The 27,593-nt window shown below is 41.7% G+C and overlaps 1 protein-coding gene across 2 annotated transcripts; it reads left to right on the top strand.

The window, feature by feature from the left end:
- Positions 1-26,257, top strand: LOC144651179 (uncharacterized). 2 transcript variants are annotated; one of them, XM_078511073.1, is made up of 6 exons: positions 2-80; positions 12,046-12,129; positions 16,284-16,879; positions 17,859-18,209; positions 20,287-20,352; positions 21,644-26,257. In XM_078511073.1, exons 2-6 carry the CDS (start codon positions 12,116-12,118, stop codon positions 25,993-25,995), a joined length of 5,379 nt encoding a protein of 1,792 aa, XP_078367199.1. In that variant the 5' UTR covers positions 2-80; positions 12,046-12,115; the 3' UTR covers positions 25,996-26,257. The 2 variants fall into 2 exon arrangements, with proteins under 2 accessions (XP_078367200.1, XP_078367199.1); XM_078511074.1 differs by lacking the exon at positions 12,046-12,129 and having other exon boundaries at positions 1-80.
- The last annotated feature ends 1,336 nt before the right edge of the window (positions 26,258-27,593 follow it).

The following is a 27,593-nucleotide window of genomic DNA, read 5'->3' as shown; positions in this document are numbered from 1 at the left end:
GAAGCAAACGAGCTCAAGGTGAACACAAGATTTTGTATTTGTAAAGCTCTTTGGCCCGCAAAACACAGAGACATTGGAAGGTGAGTGGAAAGCATTAAATAAGCAGTTAAATGCAGATGCCTGGGCAGAGGTTTTGTTATGGATAAATCATAAATAAGTTGGACTGTCGATATGAATTTTTGCACATACCGAACATCCGTACATGTATGCATCCTTGATGCATTATGTTACGCTCATGTGTAGAGCGAGAATACCAAAGGCACTGCGCATCCGTGTGAAAGTTGAGAAAATAGCTAGAGTAGTCATTCAGATTAAGGCAAACGTACAGTCAATAACTATAAAATTCCACTGAAGCGTCTCTTAATTCCCGGCGTATCACATCGAACGTTCGGTTTTCGAACTCAATCGAACACAATCGAACTTAGTCGAACAATTACCGTAAAAACTCGTGTATAAGCCGCACTTTTTTGCTGAAATTTTGGGCTCAAAATCGTGGGTGCGGCTTATCTACGAGACCATTGCTTTTGAGGGGTGTAAAATACAGTCTGGGGACAGAAAAAGCACTAAAAACATAGAGTAAATAAATATTTAACATATTGAAACCCACTGTTGTCGATCATTGCTTTTGGTAAAAGGTCTGGCCCCTAAAGAAGCCGTTTATGCCTCAGTCCCGAATTGTTCGTCAGTTGTTCTTTCAAACGATTTCTTTGCACCTTGTTTGAGCAGCTACACTTGAGCTGACATGGAATCTCCATTCCTCCACAAAGCTGCCTATTCGCTGTTTTCACCGATCCCATAATACATCTTGTTTACCCCCCAAAATTTTTGCATAAGCATTGTTTTCAATTTCTCTTGGGATTTACAATGACGTACAATCGTCCCAAGAGAAATTGAAAACAATGCTTATGCAAACATTTTGGGGGGTAAACAAGATGTATTATGGGATCGTGAAAAAAGCGAATTTGCTAAACTCCCATTGAGCAACAACTTTTTATCAACACACAGCAGACATGTTTAGAAATCGAACTTTCAGTGACGGCTTTTCTATGTTGTTTACCGGACCGAACGATCGAACATGACTCGACCCCAGACTTCTCTCTTTAAGTGACTGTGTGGTTACTAAGCAATCGTTTTCTATCGTTCTCAATCTGTTGTGTTCATACTATTTCCATTCAAATTTCATCGTTTTTTCATCGTCAAACGAGCATCCTTTTTAAAGGATATTGGGATTTCAAGTTTTTAAGTTTTTATTTTTTCTCAAAATCAAGCTTCAAAGTTGGGGGTGCGGCTTATCTACGAGTGCGGCTTATACACGAGTCTTTACGGTAAATTTCGATTTTGTTCGGTCATCGTACGAAATCGAACTCACAAAAAATAAATGCAAATCGAACCAAATCGAACGCTCGATAAAGTCCGATGACATTCGATTTAGTTCGGTCGTCGAACGACACCAAAGTGAGCGGCTCACGTCGTATGACAGACGATATGATCTGAATCTAGCGAATGTCCAGTTTTCCTTCATATAATGATCACGGGGATAAATGCCCGGGTAATACGTCAATCAATCTATCCAGCCATCTAAAGTTATGTTTCCTTTATTTCCATACTTTTTATATCAAAATGGAGAAATTATATTTCTGTCACTATTAAACAACAATAAAATTACGGTTAAAACATGTCACATACGGCATGCACCTTCATCTCCATGTGCAATGCTATACCGGTATATTGTTTAATCATATAAAGTTTTAATTCGCAAAATGTTATTCTAAAATACGGTTTTCACTTGATACGATACGCCGATACACCGGGGGTTGTATTTGAGTATTTATAATTGGATCCCTCATACGATTTTATATGTGGCTTACTATGTATTCCCTGGCGTATTACATTGCTCGAATATTATGTTTTGTTTCTTTAGGATCAAATAAAAGACAAACATTATACGATACCGTGTCCAGTCACTTATTCCAAAACCATTTAAGGAATTAACCATTAACTTGTTACTCGCTCATTAGGTTTCAATTTCGTTATTTTAAATTTTAGCTAAAAATGCGATTTCCGAACTTAATATTGAATGCTTAATTCGATTTCGTTCGATTTGGTTCGGAAATCGAACTCACAAAAAATATTGTTGTCCGATTGTACAAGAATTCCTTCTGGACTGTATTTATTCTGGATTCTATAGGCTCTGCTCCTTAAGATTACAGCTGTCTCAGACTCAATATCACGAGGATTACAAGGATTCGAAGGATTCACTTCGTACGAAATTTCAATATGGCTTCTCATACAAAAGAACAACATTCAACATGTCCCAGAAACACTTTCGGTCCCATGACAATTACGTCATCGCGTACACTCCCCCCGGTTGACCATGATAGAATGGTCAACAGTTCACTCTGTTGAAATCAACTGATCAAACTAGCCTTAATAGACAAACTGTCCTCAGATTAGCGAACAAGAAAAAATATGAAAACACAACAAACAATGTTCAACGTTCATAGTAAACTTAATAGTTCAATGTTCATTGTTCATCTTGCAATTCTGCAATCCACCTTCGTCTTAATCGTTCTCCTTCAACTGCGGCCTTACGCCGTTCTCGGTTTCCTCTCACTAGCCCTCGTGCTGACTGCTCTCGCGGTTCTAGTACTGGCTCCGGCTGGGCGGTTTCACTGGCAGCACAGCTCACTTCCAGTGGGTACAGTAATTGTAGGGGCCTTCTCAAGAGACTCGTTCTCTTTGACTTCTTCGCTTTGACTCTGACCTCAGCACCTCGATTTTGTCCATCCTTGCTTGTCAGGATCCGTTCCACTTTACCCAATTTCCAATGGGATCTCGGATGTCCTTCATCATGGACCAAAACCAGGTCACCTACAGAGACCAAACTCGATCCAATTGCTCTCTTAACTCGGCAATGGGCATTTCTTAGCTCAAGTAGGTATTCTGCTCTCCATCTCTTCCAGAAATGGCCCAGAATCATGTTTAGATGTCTTGCTCTCCTACTCAAGTCATTTTGCGAAATTCCAAAGTCTTCATCTTGTGGGCTGTCTACCTCAGGAAGAGCGTTGATTCTCCGGCCAATGATAAGATGGGCAGGAGTGAGGGGCTCTTCTAGATCTTCAGTTGAGACATAGGAGATCGGTCGGCAATTTAGAATCATTTCGGCTTCTGCAACGACAGTCACAAGCTCATCCTGTGTGAGTTTAGCTCGACCAATTGTCTTCTTGAGACCGCTCTTCAGTGATTTGACTAATCGTTCATAGAAACCTCCCCACCATGGGGCCTTCTCCAGATTGTATGACCACTTTATCCTCTCTTGGGTGAAGTGCCTTGTCACACTGGGGTCGTTCATTATCTTCTCGAGTTCCTTGGAGGCACTCTTAAAGGTTTTAGCATTGTCTGATATCACAAAGGAAGGCATTGACCTACGAGCAACATATCTTCTAAAGCACCTCAAAAATGCTTGGGCAGTTAGGTTTGGAACAACCTCAAGATGCACTGCTCTTGTTATGCAACATGTGAATAAACAAATCCACACCTTTCGGTCCTTCTCACTTGTAGATTTCACATAGAGGGGGCCAACATAGTCCAATCCGATGTAGGTAAATGCAGGGGCCTCCTTAACTCTGCAACTAGGTAAGGGTGGAGGAGGTGGTGTCTTGTAGGGTTTCCCTTGGAACTTCTTACAAACTGTACAGCCAAACAGCAACTTTCTGATGAAGTAGCGACCTCGAACAATCCAAAAGGTTGATCTCAGTTCAGCAAGTGTCTCCTTAACACCTCCATGCATGACCTTCCTGTGACAGCTCCAAACAGTGAGGGTGGTAAGATGATGTTTGGCATCAAGTAAGATGGGGTACTTTGCAGAATCCGCCAGATCAGAGTTTCCGAGTCTCCCTCGACATCTCACAACTCCCCTTTCATCCTCGAACAAGTTTAACTGCTGTTTCAAAGACCTGAATTTGTCCTTATCCTTCAACGATCGCTGAACTTCCTTTATCCAACACAGTTCCGCTTCCTCAATGTCTGCACTGGTTACCTCTGGCTTCTCGTCAGTTCCTCTACGTTTCGCCTTCAGAAGCCTGATGAATTTGAAAACCAGAGCGGTGGCCCGTAGGAGGCGCTCACGGCAGCTGAATGCTCTGCAATCAATGACATTATCCAGTGAGGTCGATTGACTGTTCACAGTTAATGCAGAGAGGTCTCCAACCAACTCCGCCTTTCGATCCTTTGCTTTCATTTCTGAGAGACACTCCTCTGGAGGCAACTCCTCGTCAAACTTGTTTGTTTCCTCAGACCCCTCAGGATCAATTAGCCATTTTGGCCCATTCCACCATAAGGTACTAGCCGCTAGTTCACGAGAACCCATACCCCTGGAGAGTATGTCCGCTGGGTTGTCTGAACCAGGGCAATGGTTCCAGCACTCTGCAGGTACGAGCTTCCTTATCTCATCTACCCGATGCTGCACAAATTGTTTCCACTCCTTTGCACTCTGTACAATCCAATACCAGGCTACCTTTGAGTCGGTCCAACACACCAACTTGCTAATCTCTATCTCAGAAGTAAGAGCTTCCTTAACGCTGCGCATCAGTCTAGCGAGAACGACGGCCGACAGCAGTTCTAAGCGCGGTATGGTCTGGTTAGAGAGAGGGGCTACTCGTGTTTTTGAAGCTACAAATCTGATGTAGTTGCCATGTGTGGTCACAATGCGCAGATAGACAATCGCCCCATACGCCCTTGCAGATGCATCACAGAACCCATGAAGTTCACTCGTGACAACTTCCCCTTCTATGTCGGTGTAATAGCATCTGGGAAGGGTGAAGGGTTTTACATCCTGTAGTTGGGCCACAAGTCTTTGCCAGGTTGACTTGCAAGAACCTTCTAGTGGGTCATCCCAGTCCCTCTTTTCCTTGCACAGCTCTTGAAACAAGATTTTGAATTGGATAGTGATTGGGGAAATAACACCAAGAGGATCATAGAATTTGGACACCGTACTGATCACATTTCTCTTTGTAGGCTCTACTTTCCTTGCCAAGGAAGCAGTCTCTGTGAGATCAAATACGAGGTTGTCATTGTGAAAGTTCCACAGGGTTCCTAATATCTTTTGCTCGCCAGGGTCTTCAATGACTGGAGTTCCCAAGATGCTCCTTGAGTAGGTCATGTCCTCCTCTTCAACCTTGTGTCCATCTGCCATCACTGTCTCAGCAATCTGACTCCTGCCAACAGCCTCTTTCGGCTGAGCTTCTTCGCTCCTTGAAGCTGACCTCTCATTTATCTCAATTCTCTCACGCAGCTCTTCAGAATTGGTGACAAATTTTCGCAGATTGAATCCCGCTTCCTTCAAACGCAATTTGGACTTCACATAAAGCTCAAAGGTGCGATTCACATCACCGTCGCCTGAGGTCAAGTCATCAACGTAAATACTCTCGAGAAATTTCTGTGTGAAGCTAGGATCACACTGTTCATATTGTCCTATGTGATGCTGGATAGTGGCATTCAGCAAAAATGGACTCGAGGATAGACCAAACACAACCCGTGAAAACCTCAGAACAACAACTTCAGGTTCAGCCTTATCAATGTCCTTGACCCACAGAAACCGGAGTACATCCCTGTCTTCTTCAGCGATGTGAACCATTAAGAAAGCCTTCTCAATGTCTCCGACAAGCGCAACTCTGTAACTACGGAACCTTAACATGATGTCAAAGATGTTCTGTGCGAGTGGAGGACCAGCATGTAGACACTCGTTCAATGACGCTCCGTTTGACCTTGCCGAGGCGTCGTAGACGACTCGCAACTTTGTGGTTGACTTGTCCCTCCGGATGACCGCATGGTGAGGGATGTAATGTATGCGATCAGACTCTGGCTTGGCCTCCTTGTCAACAACTTCCACAATTCCTCTCTCGATTTGGTCTTTGATGACACTGTCATACTCTCTCAGGATGTCGGGCTCCTTGCGTAGTCGACTTAACAAACTGCTTAGCCTTCGCTGGCTTAACTCGTAATTATCAGGGAGCGGTGGGTGTGTAGCCTTCCACGGGAGATGAACTTGATAGTGGTCTCCTCTGTACGTCAACTTCTCTAGGAATTCTTCATGAATGCTGGGAGTCTTTATGCCGAGAGACTCCAAGTCCCAAAATTTCTTTAACTCTCCTTGCAGGCCTTCATAGGGAACTTCATCAGTGGCACATTTTAGGATGTGGGTTTCCACAAGATTGCTGCTTTGCTGACTTCCAGGATCTCCGTGACACACAGGGCCTGAGAGTACCCATCCTAGTTTGGTATGAATAGCTGTGGGACCTTGAGTTCCTCGGATGGTGTGACCAGTCACAAGATTCCAATAATAGTCTGAACCGACCAAAATGTCAACATTGAGAGTTTCCCCTTCGGCACAATAATCAGCTAGACTTAGACCTGAAAAACAGACATTGTCATTCACCACTTGCTCAACAGACTGACCCTGCAAAGGTTGGCAAATCAGAGGCACAGTAAAGGCTGACAACGACAGATTGGGTCCCCCTTTCAGCTCGATCCCCAGCGATGCAACTTCCACGAATTCAACTCTCTCATCTGTCGATCCAAATGTCTTAATTGAGACTTGTTTCCTTTCCAACACTGGTAATTGAAGAATGTTCTTCAGGTTGTCTGTCAAATAGGTGCGCTGACTACCACTGTCCAAGATGATTCTAGCCTTGACCTTGCACTCTGGTCGCTGAGGATTGTAAACAATAGCCTGAGCCGTTTGAAGTAACACTGGTGTCGAAGAATTTGAGTAACAGACCACAGAATTGGTACCTGGTTGCACTGTTAGACCTTGCTGTTCTGGAACTGGTGTAGACACTGTAGGTGCAGGGTAGGTTGGTGGCACTACATTAAAATTACTTTGACAGATACTGTCATGGTGCCTTCCATTACACTTATGACATTTGGACTTGGATGGACAGTTGCGGCTTATGTGATCTTTCCTAAGGCACACAAAACATCTTCCATACTTCTTTAAAAGATCCTTCCGAGCTAGTACATCGATCACTGTTTTGCAATCCTTTGATGGGTGTTTTCCTCTACAGTAAGTGCATGTTGGACCATAAGCATTGCCATTAAAGAGGCTGTGTGTTGTTCCTGGATCCTTTTTGTTCTTATTAGGAGGCTTAGGAGGCAAAGACTGATTTCCATTCACAGAGGGTGCCCCAGCTCTTTCTCTTGCCTCTAGTTCCCTCTTAAAGATCGCGAGAAGCTGGTCCAATTGCCAGTCGTCATTCCCCATTTCTCTAGTGATAACAAGACGAAAGTCTTGTGGTAGTTTAATCATCAAGATGGACGAAAGTAACCCACCATATGTTTCACGAGGAACTCCCAGTGACTTTAGGCTTCTGACATTTGATTCAACAGTGTCATGGAGCTTCCGTAAGCTCCTCATGTTAAGGTGAGATGTTACAGTGTCAAGGTTCAGCAAAATCTCCATGTGACGATTGATTATTTGCTGCTTATTGCCGAATCTACCTTTCAGAATTTCTATTGCTTCGTCATAATTCGATGCAGTTAGAGTCAAACCCGAAATTGCTTCAGCTGCTGACCGTTCAAGACGCGAAATTAAGTAATTAAACTTATCAATGGCAGAAAGACTTTCGTTTTTATGTACTGAGGCTTCAAAGGTATCCCAGAAAGAAATCCACTTACTATGATCGCCGTCGAATTTCTTTAGTTCCAACTTCGGTAGTTTGACTTGTGTTTTTATCGGTGTTGACGCTGAAGAATCCGCCAAAGAAGCACTTGGAGGTGAGGCACCATTTTCGTTTTGACCTGAAGCACTTGGAGGCGAGGAACCATTCTCGTTTCGACCTGAAGCACTTGGAGGCGAGGAACCATTTTCGTTTTGACCTGAAGCACTTGGAGGCGAGGAATCATTCTCGTTTTGACCTGACACACTTGGAGGCGAGGAACCATTTCCATTTTGACCTAAAGCACTTGGAGGCGATGAACCATTCTCGTTTTGACCTTCTGGAGCTCTCACCGGACCTTCTTCTGTCGGCGTGCTTGCTGGCACGTTTGGTTGCGCGGGAAGATTCGCAACAACACCATTTGTGTTTACATTTGATGACAAGGCGTGATCTATGTTAGCTATAGCCAGCTGGATATTTTCCTCGACCAAATCTGCCCGCTCTATTTCGGCTTCGATTTCCTCTTCGTCCACAAGGGCCAAAATTTCCATGTCGAGTTGTCGAAGAGTGGTCCGTTTCGCCTGAAGGCTTGCCTTTTGTTGATTCAGCTTGACCGCGTGCTTGGCGATTTCTGACAAGTCTCCTGTGGCGAGGACTTCGATTGCAGACGTAATAATACGGGTTGCGGTGGACCTGTGACCTCCACGCGTCCTTCGCTTTCTAGAAAGTTCTTCAGCCATTTTTTCCTCGATGAGATTTGCGGAATAGCACAGAAATTCAACTCAGCTTGACTCACCACTCGTTTGCAAGACTCGTTTCAATCGGTTTCCATCCGGCTCCTAAGGCCATGTACAAGAATTCCTTCCGGACTGTATTTATTCTGGATTCTATAGGCTCTGCTCCTTAAGATTACAGCTGTCTCAGACTCAATATCACGAGGATTACAAGGATTCGAAGGATTCACTTCGTACGAAATTTCAATATGGCTTCTCATACAAAAGAACAACATTCAACATGTCCCAGAAACACTTTCGGTCCCATGACAATTACGTCATCGCGTACATCCGATTTCATTCGATGACCGAACAAAATCGGACTTAATCGTTCGATTAGATTCGATTGAGTTTGATGAAAAATTTGTTTGATTTCGTTCGGTGTGATATGCCGGGCTTAATTGACCTAGCTTGTAATGTTTACACGTTATTTTGTCGTTTGAATCACATGCTGCGGCTAGAGTAGAGGAAAATTACAGTGTGAACCGGAAAACTGTGAACACTTCACTCTCTTGCATGTGTAAATTCCTGCAGAAAACCATTGAATGATAGCTCACACTACGAGAAATATAAACAAATGTACCGAGATGGAGCCAGTTGGTTATTTTTCGTGAATATTTGTCAACTATTTCCTCCACTTCTTTTTAAAAGTATAATGAAAGTGTTCACGGTTTTCGTGTTTTCGCTGTAAAAGACTTAGAAATTCAAAAAATAAGTGAAGAGGATTCATAAGATTCTAATTATAGTAAATAAGGGTTTCAAGGAGATTGTTTTTGATGGGAAATGTAAATCAGGAGCCTGTGCCTTGTATATATGCCCCCCCCCCCCGGTCAGCTGAGGTTGAGCACAGTGGGAGCATGTCATATGCATTGATAGATGCATAATGCAATTAAGCTTGTGTGTATAGCGCGAGAATAGCAAAGGAACTATGCATCTTGGCCAAAGTTTAGAAAATAGCTAGAGTAGTCATTCAGATATAGGCAAACGTACAGCGAATAAGTATTCAATTCCTCTGAAGGCATCTCTTAATTGATTTAGCTTGTTTACATGTTATTTTGTCGTTTGAAACTCTTAAACTCATGATGATCGCAGATATTGTTGGGGAATAGTCATAGAGATTGCATGGAATTTTTAACCCTGGCTACCGCTGTGGCTGAGTGGAGGGAAATTAAATTAGAAATTCAAATTACAGTGTAATAATATGCAAAGGGATTCATAAGATTGCAATAAATAATACGGGTTTCAAGGAGATTGTTTTTATGAGAAATGTAAATCAGGAGCCCTCCTTGCATGTTCCCCTCCCTCCCCCGGGTCAGCTGAGGTTGAGCACAGGGGAATATGTTAAATACCAGCACAGGGAACCCAAACGCTGTATTAGTTATTCATAATCTTAAAATAAAAATGTCCTTATTTACCTGCGTTCCTGTGTTTTTTTTTTTAACCGGTTTTGGGGGCGATTTGAATCAGAGCGAAGGTGGTTTATGTTGCGAGTTTTAAACGGTAATCGATCTGTCGCAATGTCAATACGACACGCCTCAATTATGTCTCAAGTTTTACTTTAACTGTTATTATTAACTATTAACTCCCCTCGCGGGAGAGAAGAGAGAAGGAGACAAGGGATGAAACTAAAAATCAGGGTAGTTTGAATTCGAGGCGTAATTCTCTTGTTTCTCAACAAAATCTGCTCAAACTTTACAGATCGGATAAATAAAAGTTAAATAATCATGTGAAGTCTGTTTTGTTCGTTTCGACTCCCTATTTCCCGATTAGTTTTGGGTTGTTTTATAATGCGGCTTTTCGTCCGATCTGTGACTACAGTTGACTTGACCGGAAGTGATTTTATTGCAAAGTGTATGTTCATCATCAAAGCGGTTCTTTTGTTCTCATGACACTCTTTTGTTTTTCGTTGACAGCCGCGTGTGTCAGAAATATAAAACAGATCTCTCCACGCGGATTACCTGGTCTTTGCGCGAGATAAATTTCACGTTTGTTTGTCAGTGCGGAGTCAGTGTGGATTGCTAAATAAGAGTATTTTCGTAGGTCTCCGAAATCTTTCTTTTCTTTGTTATCTGCGTGGATGGACCAGCGAATGTCGGAAGAAGGAGGAAATGTAACATCGTCGCAAAGAAATTCGGCAAATTTCGAAATGTGCCAGGCAATTTTTCTTTGTCTGGGGTTGCTGTTTGGTAACGCTCAATAAGATCGCTAACGGATGTAGTTTTTCCACGGAGTTTAAGCCAGGATAAATAGAAGCGGCATCCGTTTCTAGTATCTTGAAACTGTTAACCCAAAGTTCAAAATTTTAATTGAATAATTTGTAACATTGAAAGGTGAAATGTTTATTCACTGCTTATTCACTGATTTACTTTCTATAGTGCGCCCGGGAGCAAAAGGTAAGCTTACAAAAGCTAAAATATGTTCTACTTTTACACATAAATGTGCTTTTTTATCTCGAAAACAGCCGAGCGAAACAGAATGGAAATTCAAATACTCACCAGTGAGCAACGTTGAAATGAAATGGATTTGAACCATGATTTTCGCGTGTCCCGTTAATCGCCGCCAAAGGCTGCCGGCTGTCGGCTCGTGTCTCCTCGCGCATATCCACGCGCGAGACTGGTCACATCAACTGTAGTCACAGATTGTACGACCGCCCGTAGTAAGTTTCACCCCTTGTCTCTCTTCTCTTCTCGTGACCATTAAATTGAAACACGAAACTCCCCGCGAGGAGTATTAATAGTTAATGGTGTTAGTAACTTGAGTTAATAACAATTGAAACTTGAGGCGCGTCGTATTAACATTGCGACAGATCTATTGCCGTTTAAAAATTGCAACGTAAACCACCTTCGCTCTGATTCAAATCGCCCCCAAAACCGGTAAAAAAACACAGGAACGCAGGTAAATAAGGACATTTTTATTTTAAGATTATGAATAACTAATACAGCGTTTGGGTTCCCTGTGATACCAGGTATGTAGTGGCGGATCTAGGGGAGGGGCATGGGGGCCCTGTACCCTTCCTTATTTTTGGTAAAAGATATTTTTTCATTGACTCCCCCTCTTAAAAAATTCTTTGGTGTAGATATCATCATCATCACATACCTGCCAACTTTTTCTGGGTCATTAAGGCATGAGATTTTCATCCTGAGAGTTCCAGGATTTCGGAAGACGATATGACCTGATGTCTAAAGTTTTCCGAAGACGTCCGAAGTATTCCAAAGACATTCCGAACATATCCCTATCCCAGTGCGTGGACGTGTTTTGTTAAACACGACCTTGTTCCAAATGCTTTTCTTGTTAAAACTCTGAGATTTTGGGGAAAGTATCGTCATTTACTCATTTACACGGTTATTTTGTTTCTTGCATTGGTTTGAGTTTACATATTTTTGGAAGGTGTGCCATTTATGGTTGTAATAACACCCATTTTTCGACTAGTTAAGTGGAGGGGTCAATGGCTGTTGAGAAATGCACATATAATCACTTTGGTTACTTTGGTTACTAAATAGCCAGCGTAGCTTGGCGTTCTAGTCAGTCAGGGAGAGCGAGAAATCTCGCTCTCCCTGACTGACTAGAACGCCAAGCTACGCTGGCTAGTTACTAAATATCACACTGTCTTACTGCAGGGTGTGCATTATACATGCAGCAAGTTTATCATGCACCCATAACTTGACTTGAACATGTTGTGAGAAATCAATGGCGACAGGAGGGTAAGTCCAGTCCGACATCATGTTAAGTTCAGTTTATCAAAACTGCATGCAATTGGCTTAGAAATAAATTATCATAGTAGAAAAAAACAAAAGATGAAAAACATTTATTTGACATGGCATGAAAAGGCAGTGTGTTTCAACCCACTGTCTGCGGTACCAGTCCATTCATTCCTGGATGAACTGTCATTAGTGGGGTGCTGTTAGGCACTGCCCTAGCAGCACCAATGAGGTGCTACTAAGAGAGTACCAGGCAAACTGTTTTGAAAAAGGCTTTTGATTAAATTAAGCAGATCTGTCTCAGCTTCTTTAGATTCAAGTGGATTCAGATTCTATATAGCCTCTTGCAGCCACCTGATCACAACCTTCCTTACTGTAGGACTGATAGCAAAATCTCAGTCAAAAACTGAACAGCACATGACACCCATTTCAACTGAGTAGAAACAGCATGCCCACCCTCAGGCCTTGCACTGACTCTTCAAGTCTACATACCAAGCCAATTCTTCCTCTCATATGCCTGTTTAATAGCGGAGCTCCCAGCGGCCCATAGGGCCGCAGAGCAGAGCCCCATACCCATAGAAAATTAACAGAACCATGAATTTGAGTTTTCATGGTCATCATGGCTAGCGGCACAGGGGGCGTACGATGTATGTCGTGCAACATGGCGGCCATAGTCATCCGGGATTTTTAAAAGGTCTTAAACCGAAACCAGGCTTTGTTTTTGGCACGCTTTCCGATCCGCGACTCACCGCGGCGACACAACCGGATATGTCACGTATACAGCAGTCTACAGTGTTTAGATGAAGAAACGGTTTGGGAAACCTTTCTTTCTGCATTTTTCAAGCGTTTTTGGAGGAAAAAATTTTCCCTACAATTTTTCAAGCATTTTTGGAGGGACATTTAAGCATAAAGCTGAGAATCTATTTTTCATTGTTGAAGAGCTGCAAGCTGTTTTTAGCGTTGCTTAAAACTATTCTAATTTTGAAATATATTGTCGTAAGTTGATTTTCTTTGGCCGTCAATAAAGTCGAATCCTAATCCTTTGCCATGAGAGTTTATTTCTTATTGCTGTGAGTTTATTCCGACTTTTAGCCTTACATTTTCTCGGCGGAAGAAATTCATAAAGTATAAGTGGCGTTATTCGAAGTGCTAAACAACAACAAAGCAAAGAGCTCGAACAAAATAAATTTAAACTTTGCACACGGTAAGAAATAAAAGATAAGTTTTAAATTTGCGTACGTGACTGAGCAACCCATTAAAGTGCGCCGATGTTAAGACAAATAAAGGAAAGAAAAGTAAGACGGGAATATGCCCACAAAATATATTGACGTCATTTTGTATAAAGCAAAACGATAAGAGAATTGTAAAACTATTTTCTATTCTTAGAAAGCAGAGAATAGACTCTTAATTTTTATTCTGTTCATGAGTTGTATCAAGCAAAACAATAAGTGGATCGTAAAACTATTTTCTATTCTTTAGAAAGGGCTGGAGAGAATAAACTCTTGATTAATTTTTAGGCCATAAGTTGTTCTGCCTCGAGATTATGATGGATTTATATTTATTTTGCACCTATGGGCCAGCTGGACATTAAAGCTTTGACCGCATATTTATCAAAATGAAAATATTGTTACTCCAGCAAAAAAAAAAATAAATAAAGGGGAGCTTCGCTTTTAGGCTTGCCTAAATCTATATATTATTACTCTTCCATGCAACAAAAACCTCTTCCAATAGGAACTGTCTGTAAGTAAACCTAACAACCCACCTTACCAGGATGGGATATATACTAGTTATGCAACGCTTTCGAGTGGTATACTATGGAATATCCCACGAGTCACTTGTATTTTCTCGGTATACACACGAGCCTTTAGGCGAGTGTGTATACAAAGAAAATACAAGTGACAAGTGGGATATTCCATAGTATACCACGAGAAAGTGTTGTGTAACTATTTTATACCATGCCATAGAAAATACGCTCACTAAATTTCATCGAGAATAAGATCGCAGAGCACGATGGGAAGGTTGGGTTGAATACCGTCGAATATACAACGGCTTTCCTGTATTCTGATTGGCTGTATTTTCTATGGCATGGTATAAAGAGAGGTATAGAGAGTGGTGAAAACACGAGGTACTGTATCTGTCAGCATGTCATAATTACTCCAATGACTTACATACACTAGTGGTACTCAACTTACCAGCAGACTGCCTAATCCTTTCACTGCTGATTACAAACTTAATCCCCCGACCTTTGAAAGACCATGTCCTTTGCTCTGTCACAGGCTCTCAACAGTTGAGAGGCCATGACCTATAACACCTGGTTATGCTGCCAAGTGTATTGACCTACCAACTGCTCACTTTCAGCAGGGATGTGCTTTGGAGATCCTGACTTGCCACAATGCATTTTCACCCACTCTACTCACTCAGCTTACATGTCAACTGTGCAACTGTGCAAGTTGACAATTGAGTTGACAAGAGCTCACATACTGGTTTACGGCAGAATGATACGTTGTAAGGTATTTTAATTGAACCGAATTTCTGGCCACTTAACTCATCTGTCCTCAACTGCTTACTAAGTGGTACACTTGCACTGCTTAGGCTGCCCCACTGCTGGCAACAGAAACCCACTTCTCCTCCTTCATCTCCTAAGCTTGCAAATTACCATGCCATATTTAACCCACTCATTTTTTCTAAGAACACCATGTGCTCCTTCTCCAGGCAACCCGTCAAGGATCTTGCTGGGCAGCTCCAACAATTTCTTTCTGTGCTTCAACCTACTCACAGTTGCCTCAGCTCATACACAATAGTACAATACTCATGTACAATAGGTTGTACAGACTTAATCACAGAATCATCCTAGTCTCTCAAGATCATGTATTAGCTCTGTCTTTGCACTCCTCCACTAGGGACCTTGTTGGGAGTTGGAGTCCTTGGTACATCAGGTTTCAATCGCTTAATGAGGTAGCTACTAATAGCGAAACTCCAGCGCACAAAGCGCGCCAGCGGGGCACCAATTGGGTAAGGAAATTTGGTAAGCCCATGAAGCTGAAAAATTTTGGTTATCAAGTGAGCGTTTCACAGCGGTCAAACGCAAAAATTAACGTCACATCCGGTCTTCGCCTCCTCGAACTTTTGACTCCAAAGTGAGCAAACTTTTGCAAGAAATTGTTAAAGAAATAGTACGGTGAAAGAACAGTTCAAGCTGGGACACTCAGTGGAGATGAATTATCAAATTTCCAATCCATAAGCGGCGTATAAACCTTAACTTTCCAGGGACGACGTTAACTTTTGGCTTTAAAGCGAAAGTTTTCGGAAAATTTAAGACTTTGTATGTAAATTTTGGCGTGAATAACACAGGAACTGCGCACGCGCGCCACGTTTGACCGCTGTGTGAGTGAGCGTACGCCCACCCGCGCCTACTTGCTACAGACTCCCGGGGAACAGGGAGGGAGTCACAAGACATCCCGACCAGGGGGAGGAGAATGTCATCTTATATCCCAAAGAACGTTGAGGTTAACGACGGCTTGTATCTTTGATATTGGTCATCCATATCATGGTCAATTGACAGCTGTCAAAACAAGGTATCCGCTGAACAGTATCACATGACCATATAATTTGCGGGCTCAGGTGTACAACTCATCGAGGTCATGTGTTTTTTTGAAGCAGCAGCAGCAGCAGTAGTAGTAGTCAAGTACTGGTGTAATTAATGATTTTGTAAATTGTATCTGCAGTGTTTGTGGTGACATTGCACCTTATCCGACTCAACATACCCAATTTCTTTCCAGCCTTGCCCAAAACATATTTCACATAAGCATTCCACGAGAGGGCATCGTCTTACACGACACGGAGATACTTATATTCTGAGATAAATAGAGAAGTTTGTTACAGAGCTCAGCCTAGTTGCTGTCCCAAATAGCACACACTGTTTCCGTCTTATTTATGAATAAAGGCTATTGCCACTAAGCCAGTTCTCAACCACTTCAAGTTCACTGCTAAGGACTTTTTCAATTGCGTGCACATCCCTACTTGAGTGTAAAAGAACAGTGTCCTCAGCGTACATGTATATTACAGATCTTTTATGAGCAACACGAACCGCAAGGGATCAAGTGTCGATCCCTGGGGTACTCCTGGTGTAATGATGTAAATATTTGTATTATTTTTAGGTCCACTCTGCTTGAAGTTACAGACAACCAGAAACGATGGTTAGTCTTTGGAATTGCACTCCATAAGGTTTTGGTTACCCAAATACGCCCCTTTGTAGAACCAGAAGTTCAGAAGGAGTATGGAAAACTTCAAACTAGCCACAGGATTCATACTCAGAGCGTATCTGCACTTCTTGAAAAATGGCATAGACCGTTACGGTATGAGAACATCAATGGTAATGATGCATTGCCCAGGCTTCCAGACGGAAATTACGATTACTCCTCATTTAAATACCAAGTGTCATCACATGTTGACTTTGCCAAGTTGTATGTAGAGAACTACATGGCCAAGTTTGACGCTTTTGATGAGCGCTGTAGTGCGTCTGTTGTGCTGGTACTTCTTGGTAACGTGCCAGTCTTCCCTAATGATGTACAGAGTGCTGCTGGCGCTGTTAGAAAAGCTAGAAATGCCTGGGGCCACTGTGAATTCAGTGACTGGTCTCTAGAGAATTATAAACGGCGCTTTTCTGATATGATTAGGCTTGTTAAAGCCCTGCATTTGTTGCCTGCCATTGAGAGAAATCTTTTGAGTGAATTGAGAGACTGGAAGACAAAAGGTACGTGCCTCGTTTCTATAATAACCTTTTTCTTTAACATTGCATTGTCGCAGAAGTACTTCTTTATCTTAAGCTTCATTCGATATCACAGACAGCGAAATTGTTGCCACTTAATTGCTATGTACAAACCTGCGCTAAATTACTTTAGTTTATGAAACACATTTTTGACAACAAAGATGCTTATTAATAAGAACCTTTTTTACAAGAACGTCGAGGCTGAGAAAAGGCCAAAATTTAGAAACGTCTGAAGAACGTGCCCAAGAATGAAATTTGGTTAAGAACGAATTTTATTCTTTCCTTTTTGTTGTGAGTGACAATGATATGTACTAAATCAATCAATTTTTATTCAAATCCTGAACTGTAACCAATATTGTCATCACTCATTGGTGATGCGAACATGTACATATGAATTAGGAATAAAAATTAAAAAATAAGAACATTTTAGGCCACTCCAATAAAAATGATTTTTCAGGGCTCAAGTCTTCGAAAAAATTAACGTTCTTACATTGGTACCCCTGATTTTTTCAATTCTAACCTAGAAACAAATTATTAGTCCATCTGTATCCATGCTTCCAGGCAAGTATTTTGGTAAGAAGGAGTGAGATAGGGCAAAACCAGTGAAGCCTTCCCTTTGTCTGGAGTTGCGCAGGGTATTACAACAATGTGGAAGTGTACTTCGGCACGTGACTAGCAGAATTGTAACTCCTTCTGGATGTGATTCTACTCTTTCCCAGGTCTCCCCCTCCTGTGAGTGAATGTGTGAGAATCAATCAATATTTATTTTAGTCAATTAATTAAAAAGTTATAGCCTGCGAGCAGGCTCTCCTTGGGCCACCCACGAGAGCTACACGAGAGAGCGAAGCCGCGACAGCGAGCGGCGTCAGTGCCCAAGGTATATTCGCGCGTGCCCCAACGTGAGCCTGCTCGCAGGCTAAAAAAGTTACTGATAGTTTGCTCCTTGTCTGTCATTAAATTATAGGCACCATGCTGTGCATGAACGCCACTGTGGACCCTGATCTGTTGAAGTTGGTACAACAGCATGTTAATACACTGAAGACAGAAGTAGCGCAGTCGAAGTTTGAAGTGGAGGGACTTAGGGAACAAGTAATACAGGTACTGGCGAACATTTTCATATGTCTGGAGGCACTAAAAGCAAGAGTTGATAGTATGCAGTGTGAACAAGACATCATGAAGCAAGAACAAAGTTTGCTGTCAAAGAAAATGGATACCTTGCAAACCGATCATGATACTGCTCAAGTGCAATTTCAAACTCTCCAGGCTCAAGTTGCACATGTGGAAGACCAACTGGGCTCTGTTATTGAACATCGAGGTAAGTTAAGTGAAGCGTTCATTTATTTAACTGAAAATACGTTTTGTTAACCAAGCGTGAGGGCTGAACTAGGGAGATATCGGCCAGAGTTCTTGAGACGGTACAGACGGAGCACAGTGAGATCTGCACAGAAAAGACCTACAGTAGGGCTGATATTCTTCTTGTATGGTCCCAAGCAAGCTTGGTTAATTACATGACTGAAATACATTTTTTATCAGCGGAAAGCAGAGAGCATAAAACGTACAGATTCTGACCGAGGATCCACCGGGTGTTTTGGTCGAAAAAGAATCCGCTAATGTTTTATGAGCCATGCAAGTCAACTTTATATTTTTCTTTTGTTTGCCAAACAAATGTTGCACAGGTTCGCGCAGGATCATTCGGGGCAATATCAATGGACCAGCAATGGACCAGCAATGGACCAATCTGATTTTTGTTATTGACCCTCTGACTACCTTCCTCATGTAATAAATAATTTTAATAGGGAGTTAGATATCTCAAGACATTGGATTCCGACATTATATAAAAAACGGCAATTATGGTCCAAAAATAAGAAGTTAATCCTCAAAGCCACTACTTCTTGGGTATTACCTCTTGGAATCACCATAAACTAAAGAGCCTTAGAGAAACTAAATGTTTTAACCTAGAGAGGTAAGGTAAAAGTAAAGGTAATCTATTTAGTGTCAAATACACAGGGAGTGTTTTCCCAATCTCCCAAGGCAGAGGCTCATGATAAAAGTGTTTGGATCTTACAAGCCCTTCATGAAACCCAACAACAAAATCCTCTACGTACATCGTCAAAGCAACCACCCACCCGCACTTCTAAAGAACATCCCAGAAAATATCAACAAACGACTAACTAGCATATCATCTAACCAGAAGGTTTTCGACGAAGCCATTCCGCCGTACCAGAAAGCGCTTGACGAGAGCGGCTACAACCACAAGCTCACGTACAACCCACAGCCGAAGCGCAACAGAAATCGTCAACGAAAAATCGTATGGTACAACCCCCCATGGAATGCTAACGTGAAAACTAACCTGGGGAGGAAGTTCCTAAACATCATTGACAGATGCTTCCCAAACGGACACCCTCTACACAAGATCTTCAACAAACATACACTAAAACTCAGCTACTCCTGCATGCCTAACATGAAAAGTATCATCTCGTCACACAACAAAGCAGTACTATCAGATTACCACCAGTCGCAAACAACACAAGCATGCAACAAAGAATGCAACTGTAGAAAGAAAGATCAATGCCCACTCGACGGAAAATGCCTGTCACAAAATGTAGTTTATCAAGCCACAGTCACAACACAAACATCATCAGAATCATACGTAGGCCTCGCCACTAATTTCAAAGACCGCTACAGAAACCACACAGCATCTTTTCGACACGAAAACAAGAGAAACGAGACTGAACTGTCTAAACACGTTTGGACACTCCAAGACACCAACAAACCTTTCAGTATCAAGTGGAGAATTATTAAGCAGTGTAGACCCTACAATAACATTAACAACAAATGTAATCTATGTCTTTTTGAAAAATTTGTAATCATTTGTAAAAAGAATTTATGCAGTCTTAACAAGCGAAATGAACTAGCAAGCTCGTGCCCACACAGAAACAGATTCCTTCTCAAGAACTTTGTGGTTAAGTAACGCAATCTTTAGTACACGCAATTTCTGTTTTTAAACCCTATAGTTTTTATATATCATAGCAACTGTTTTTATATCGCATAGCAACCTTACGTTAGCCTTTTATTGCCAGTTTATGTATTTTAACGGTCATTCGTTGATGTTGCCTGATGAGTGTGGTCATACTTTGATCACACGAAACAGCGTTGTCGCAATTAAACGATGAATTGAAATCTTCTACTTTTGATCATTATTATTATATATATATATATATATATATATATATATATATATATATATATATATATATATATATATATATATATATATATATAGCATATTAAAAAGGTCTAAAAACTACATATTAAAAATACAATATTAAAAAGATCTTAAAGCTTGAACTAGAAAAAAAAGTTGAACTAGAAAGTTGTCTTTTCTTTCTCAGAGGACCGCAGTTATGAAGGTCCAGCAAATGTAGTGTCCCAGCAATACTTCACCACTTTGTGTGTTGGTAAGTTCAGTTGTGATAACAATCTTCACTTTAAAGGGAGTGGGTTCTATATTTTTAGTAATTGCCATTTTCTTGTAATGACTAGCTCTAAAATGCATTCAATGACATAAGCTAATAGCTACAATATATGTAAAAACAGGCAAATTTCACAAAAGTATGAATCACGTCCTCGTCTAGTCCAGTCCCTGAACCCCAGGGGGGTACTCCGGCTTGTAAATGACGGGGATGATCGAAGGATTTTTTTGGGTTTGAAATTTTCGATTCCGGGATTTTTTTGGGTTGGAAAATTTGGCAAGTATTTTTTTTAGTGACTTGATTTAAATAGGGGATTCTTTTGGGTATTAAAAACGAACTTAAGTGCCTTGGCGTATTTATGGAATGATGAATAAACAAACTCGAGCGTTCAATTTTTTATGGTTTTCTTTGTGTTATATTATTGCCCCTCCTGGGATTTTTTGGGGGGTTATTTTTGATCCGGGGTTTCTTTTGGGTAATGTCGAAAGACTTAGTGATTTTTTTGGGTCCTGATTTTGGCCTCTATTCGATCATTCCCGTCATTTACAAGCCGGAGTACCCCCCCCCCCCCCCTTGGGCCCTGAACTCTCTCTTTCGCGCGCCCTTTATAGGGGTTGAACCAAGGCGTGAGAAGAGAGAGTCCAGGATTACTTGCATGCGCCAGTTTTTCTCCCGAAATCGGGGGAAAACCATATTTGGCAGCACTTTTAAAACTTCTCACGCCTGGGTTCAACCCCTATAAAGGGCGCGCGGAAGTGAGAGTTCAGGGACTGGACTAGTCCTCGTTTAAATGCGCCTAAACTCGACAACAATCTTGCCCAATTTTAACCCTGGCTCCATATAGTTATTGTCAGCTTCGTATAGTGTTTCTGTTTTGTTATGAAGTTCCATTTGTGCATTCTTTCAATCCGTGACTAAATGCTGAAGAAGTAGATCTATTTATGATGCACTCTAACACTCCTTTTATACAGGGATTTCACTTGTGTAATGTAAAAGGAAAAAATAGTTTGTCATTGATGTTTATCATCTCAGATCTATAAACGTTCGAGAAATTCTTAAGAAATTTAGGTTCAAAAAGGAGTCCCATTTTTCAGGAACTCACATATTCTGTCTAGTCACTCCTAAATCCTTTAAAATTGTTTTCTCTTTCTTCACGTCACCTTTATCGTTTTCTTACTTGATAACGATTCACCCATTAACCGCTTGTCACAAAGACTTTTTAGGCGATGTTTATACTACAGGAAACAGAAAATAAGCGTTTTTTCCCTCTTTTCAGGGATTTCCAGTTTTGAAGCTGACATCTCATCTTTGGTCAAACGATATGACCGAGATACAAGACAGTGGTTTTTTGACGATATTGACCCGTGGTTCCATAATCCAGGCAATTCCAGAGCGTATGTACTCTTAGGCGATCCAGGAGTCGGCAAAAGTGTAATAGCGGCAGTCCTGGCCAAGCGCATGGGGAGTGTTGGACACCTAGGTGCTGCCTATTTCTGCCGTCACAACGACGGCACAAGAAACGATCCCAGGTATCTTCTGGGGACTATTGCTTCGCAACTCTGTGAATGCAATAGTCAGTACAATGCTATTGTGAGAGGGGAGGGTCGTGTAAGATACTTGCTGCACAATTCCAATCTAGGTATTAAGGAACTGTTTACAAAATTATTACAAGAGCCACTGGCTAAGTGTAACCTGAATCAGCAGAGAAAATTATTGATTATTGACGCACTAGATGAGACAGAGTACAAGTCCAGGGAAGATTTCCTTGATCTTATAATGCACCGTTTTCCCCTGCTTCCCGAATGGCTTGTGTTCTTTATCACCAGTCGCCCTGAAGATTCAGTGCAGTTCAGATTGAAGAAGTACAATCCTTGTGTTAAAATCTGCGCTGGAAACAGCGATCAACAGAACGTCTATCAGCAGCACGAGCAGGATATCCAAACATTTTTGAAAAAGAGAATCGATTTTTCTCGATTATCTTGCACGGTAGAAGACATATCAAGAAAGTGTCATGGATTGTTCTTGTATGCACATTACATTGTGGAAGAGCTCAAGCTTTCTGTGGATTCAGGTAAGAAACTAAACCAGTTGAGCGATCTTTTCCCTGGAGATATTGACGATTTCTTTCTGCAAAATTTTAAACGCGTCTATGGCCAAGTGGGACATGATCTCTTCAAGAAGCTGTTTGGTTGTGCTATCGTAGCCCCCTCTCCGCTTCCTGTTTCAATCATTTCTTACATTCTGAAGAGAGAGGAATCAAATCGCGATGAGCATCGCGATGAGCAACAAGTGATCGATGCTGTATCACAATTTGTTGTGTTACGAACATCTGATCAGACATTAACTTTCCTGCACAACCTGATCCCAGCGTGGCTGACAAACAAGAACAAAGCTTCTCGGAAGTTGCTCATCGATACGAAGATCGCAGGTGAGTACCTCAGAAAGATTTTTGTCGAAATTCTCTCTACTGTTGTGAATGAGCAACAGCCACCATGCCGATTAATGGACGTCGACTTGGAGGAATACGTATCGCGCGTTGCTATTCGCTTTTTGTGCCAGAATGGTGAAAAGGATTCATTGAAAGCTGTTTTTAGCTCCTTAACAAGTTATCATTTCATAGAGAGGAGGATGCTAAGCGGAAGAATTGAAATTTATCATCTGCTGGAAGATCTTAAGCTTGCAGCGGTCCGCCTCCCTTTCGAAGAGGTCAAGAAACAAAAGATTCTCCAAGAGATATTATTTGTTCTTGAAAGTAATGTTCTTGTTCTCTTAGAATGCCCACACCTTCTACAGTCATGTATACGAAACGCTTCAAACGCTGTCCGAGAGAAACTTTTGATCCCTGAAGTGTCCGCTCCTTGGTTGGAGTGGAATGTTTATGCTTTAGCTGACCCCAGAATTGCTGACATGCAATGCTTTGCCACATCTTCTAATAAGAGGACAGTGGCCGGAGCAAAGGGTCGGTCTATCCTATTCTTTGATGCAGCCACAGCAGAAGCTGTGAAGGGTCCTTTTGAAATAAGCAACGATCTTATTAATGAGATTGTCCGGTTAGAGTTTTCTCCAGACGGAAAATATATATTTTTTGGACGGCTGGACAAGTGGCTTTCTGTTGAGCGAGGTTATGTCGAGGACTTTCCTCAGTTCTCGGGTAACTCTCATATCTACAAATGGGGCGTGTTTACTCGTGATGGACAATCCATTGTGGTAAAAAGACATTTTTTGTCCTTCCCAGGTACTTGTCAAGCCAAGTCTTGTTTGTTTAACTTACTTGCTCTGTGGGCTATGACGGAGATTGAGAATAGTGAAGATGATGCGATGTCTGTCAGTTTTTATCCAAAATTACTGTGTAGCGAACCCGGAGTGCAAATCGAAAGTTTGCTCGATCGTCTTAGAATGAGTGAAAACTTAGATCAGTCTCGCGAGACTCTCGTTCTATTCGATCCTTCTTGTCATTATTGTTGCAGACTAAAAGAATTAACTAACCAAGGATCATCCTTGGCAGCTGTACGTCAACTTGTCATCGAACTCTACCCTCGCATATTTGATTATCAGGTTTGGGATCTACAGACCGGGATGCCTGTGTTACAGCAAATATTTTCACAGGAAGTTCAGCTCAACCCATTTACTTATCTATGTCACGTGACATATGTTGCTAGTGAATGGGGATTAAAAATGGAGTGTTCTGGTATAGAGAAAGCCATTTCAGTCTGTAACATTGCCGCAGTAAATGCCGTTTGCTGTGCTTTCTTTGGACATATTTATTTCAGCCGTGCGTTGGAGCTGTCGTGGGAAATAAACGAGCGCCGGGAGCTGGGCAACCTGTACAAGCTGGAGCGAGAGATTAAGCTGGAGCGAGAACAGCTTCTAAAAGTGGAGCAAGAGCAGCGGATGCAAGACCAGTGTTGGGTTCAGGTGCAGGAACGGGTGCAGGAGCGACTGATGGAACTGAAGTGGTTACGGTACGAGTTGACGGAGAAGTCGTTAATGAGGCCGCGGTCGAAATTGCGATGTTTAGTTCCCACTGGGTTCAAGGCATTCCACCATGTGGCATTCAAGATTGGTGATTATGCAAACATCCCTAAAAGTTTTCAGGATCTCGTTTTTGACGTAAACGGCGATATTCTTACTTGCGTGTCACCAGAAATGAAATGGGTAATCGAGGCCGGTGATTTACTGAAGATACGTTTGCTCCAAACAGGAAATCAAGATCATCATTTTAATTATCACGGAAAGCCGCAACATACCATCATTAAATCCAAGCGCTTTACCTTTACGAATGATGATCTCTATATTGTGTATTCCTCTGAAGGTTCACTGCACGCCTTATCTCTCCAGACAGGAACAGTTCTCACAAGTGTGTCGGGCTTTAACCTTAACTGCTTCACAAAAGGAAGTCAGGTTGGTTATTTGTTTCGTAGCGACACCGATGAAAGGGCCATTTTTTTGACAAATTTGTTTAGTCCTTTCAAGTTTATTTCAGCAGCAGTTGTGAAACTATCAGTTGTGGGAAAATCCTGTGCAGCGATGTTCTGTTCAAGTGATACTGTTATATCTGTTAGTTCTGACTCCATGGTCACGTATACGTTCAAGCAAACTTCGGCTAATAAGGATGACGTCGCCTTAATTTCTTTGTTGACAGCGTCTGGCTCGAAGGCACTCCATGTAAAAACTTGTGTCATCTCCCCAGACGGAAAGCTTATTGCAACTCACCAGGAAAACGATGTAAAGTTGTACAGTTTCGCAGAGTCTGAAGTAAAGTTTCTTCACTCAGTATTTGAATCGAAATGCGATTTCACGATTGCACACTTTGCATTTTCATCTGACAGTACCGTTCTTCTCTTTAATATCCGAGATTACAGAAATTCACATTTCTACCAGTGGGATATTCAAAAGAACGTTTTTTCGGCTTCTTTTGAATCACCAGGATTCCTGGATGCAGAATGCTGTTGCCTTTTATCGAATAGACAAGAACTAATCTTGTGTGGTGAGTATGAGATTGAGATCTGGCAGTACGCTGAACATAGCTGCCGCTTTCTTACAAGGTTCTCAGTCGAGAAGCCTTACAATTCTGTCGAGTTCAGTCAGTGCGCTGTGTCGTTAGATAATCAGTTTCTAGTATGCTGCATCGCAGACGTAATGCTTGTCTACAGTCTTAATTCATCCGATATCCATTCCTCCAAACGAGTGCTCCGCGGCCATCTTGGTAAAATCGAGTTTTGTCAGTTTTTAAAAGTAAATCGTTATCTTATCTCTTACGGTGTTGATGGAATGGTTTTCCTGTGGGACATAAACGAGGCGAAAGCTGTTGAATTCGCAACAATAGCAGAAGGGAAGGACAGCATTGTAAGCATGGTCGTGTCCCCAGAAGAAGACAAAGCTGTTTGTTTTACATCTTCTGATCGAGTGTACGTGATAAAACTTTGTGCACTGGGCCCTACACTGTCGTTGAAACCTTTGATGGCTCCAGTGAAAGGCAAAGAGGCGACAGTTGAGACAAGTTTAAAACTGTCAGAACAAATCACTTCCTCTTCTCAGATTCTCTTGTCATCTGATGAGGATGACACTTTCGAGTTATTGAGCAGTTACGACTCTGAAGAAGATATGGATTATGATGACTTAGAATAGTTGAACTAAACAAGCTAAACCGGTTTCATATTTTGAACGAAACTGCCCTAACGTGGGAAGGCGGCCGTCTGGAACTGTTTCGGAGAATTCACCCGAATCCCTTATAAAGTCTGGGAGGTTGCAAACATGTCGTTTATGAAGAATCCTAACATTTCGGTAAGTTATCGGTTGCATTTCTCTTGCAGCTGTAACACAGCGAAGCAGCAAACTTTGAATCCTGAAATTAAGCCGGTGCGTGATGTGTCACTTTCCAAAACACTTTTTCCAATTACCGTACCCAAATTCGCAAGTAGCCAATCAGAAGCGCGATCTACTGTCCTGATATCCCACGATATCAAGTCACTGACCTGATATGCCACCATATCACGGTCACTTTGAATTAAAGTAGTGTTTACGTACGATGAATTGAAAAGAGGTTTTACCAATAAAACAGAAACTAGTATTTTTAATTAGCTGGTGTTTACCGGTCATAAAACGAGAAAAACTTTCCCGCCAAAACTAAACTTAACCGCTCGCCAATTGCGCGATGTCTGCCGACGAGTACGAAAACATTCACACTGAAACAATGGAGTCGGAGTTTCCAAATTTTTCGCTAAATTTGGATTTTGAAAATTTAGGGAATGAAACTCCAAACAAACGAGTAAAAATATGTGAGAAGACGACTTGATAAAAGTGTTGAAGACCAAAAAAGTATCAATACAAGCAGGTCAACACATTTTGTACTACGTGTCTGGCAAGCATGGCTTCAACTGAGCGAATAATATCACCGGAGTTTTGGCTGAATTTGGGTACGGTAAATACCTAATAGTACCTTTTTGGTACGCTTCGGCGGCATATCAGGCTCGTTTGGTCTCGCCATGGGTATTTTGGCTCGACTGCGTCTCGCCAAAATACGAGCCATGGCTCGACCAAACTCGCCTGATATGCCGCCGAAGCGTACCAAAAAGGTACGATTAGGTATAAAAATCAATAATTCTTTAAGGACGTCTCCTTTACCATAAATGATCAGTATTAAAAGATATTCGAAGCTCTATAGTGGAAAATTTTGATCACTCAGAAGCAATCAAAGAACTGCAAGCAAGCTTTCACAATGCTAGTAATAGTATTTCTAAGAACCGATATTTCAATATTTTCCCAAACCAAGAAGCACAGCCCGCCAATAGCCGCGAACCAAAATTTACCACGGTGGGTTTTTAAAGAACATGCCCATTCACTCATTACGGTCTGAGGGTGCATAAATCAGATGAAATGAAAGTTTGACTTATAGCTCTGCCGTTATATCAAGAGAAAACCATCAAAGGGTGCCAAAAAGCATAACTCGAGTTGGCAAGGAGTATCCCTCCATCTCCCTTGGACTCGAACTCTGTTTTCATTAAACGTCTACAACTTTATAGTTCCAAACTCGAAAAATAAATTATTACCGATTACCATTCAGTTATTTCAGAGTTATCTAAGAATTTGGTGTTACATAAGAAGGTATCTCTTAGTTCCCTGTCTGCTTGACATTAGAGAGATTAAGCTTCACATTTGTTTTTCCCGCGGACGACAAAAAAACCCAGCTTTTGCCGTCTGCAGTTTGCCGCTTATACGTCAAAGTG

Source organism: Oculina patagonica, chromosome 4 (assembly GCF_052425735.1).
Source record: "Oculina patagonica isolate OP01 chromosome 4, crgOcupat, whole genome shotgun sequence".
NCBI lineage: Eukaryota > Metazoa > Cnidaria > Anthozoa > Scleractinia > Oculinidae > Oculina > Oculina patagonica.
The sequence above is the reverse complement of the archived record's forward strand: the minus strand, read 5'-3'. Positions and strand labels throughout refer to the sequence as shown.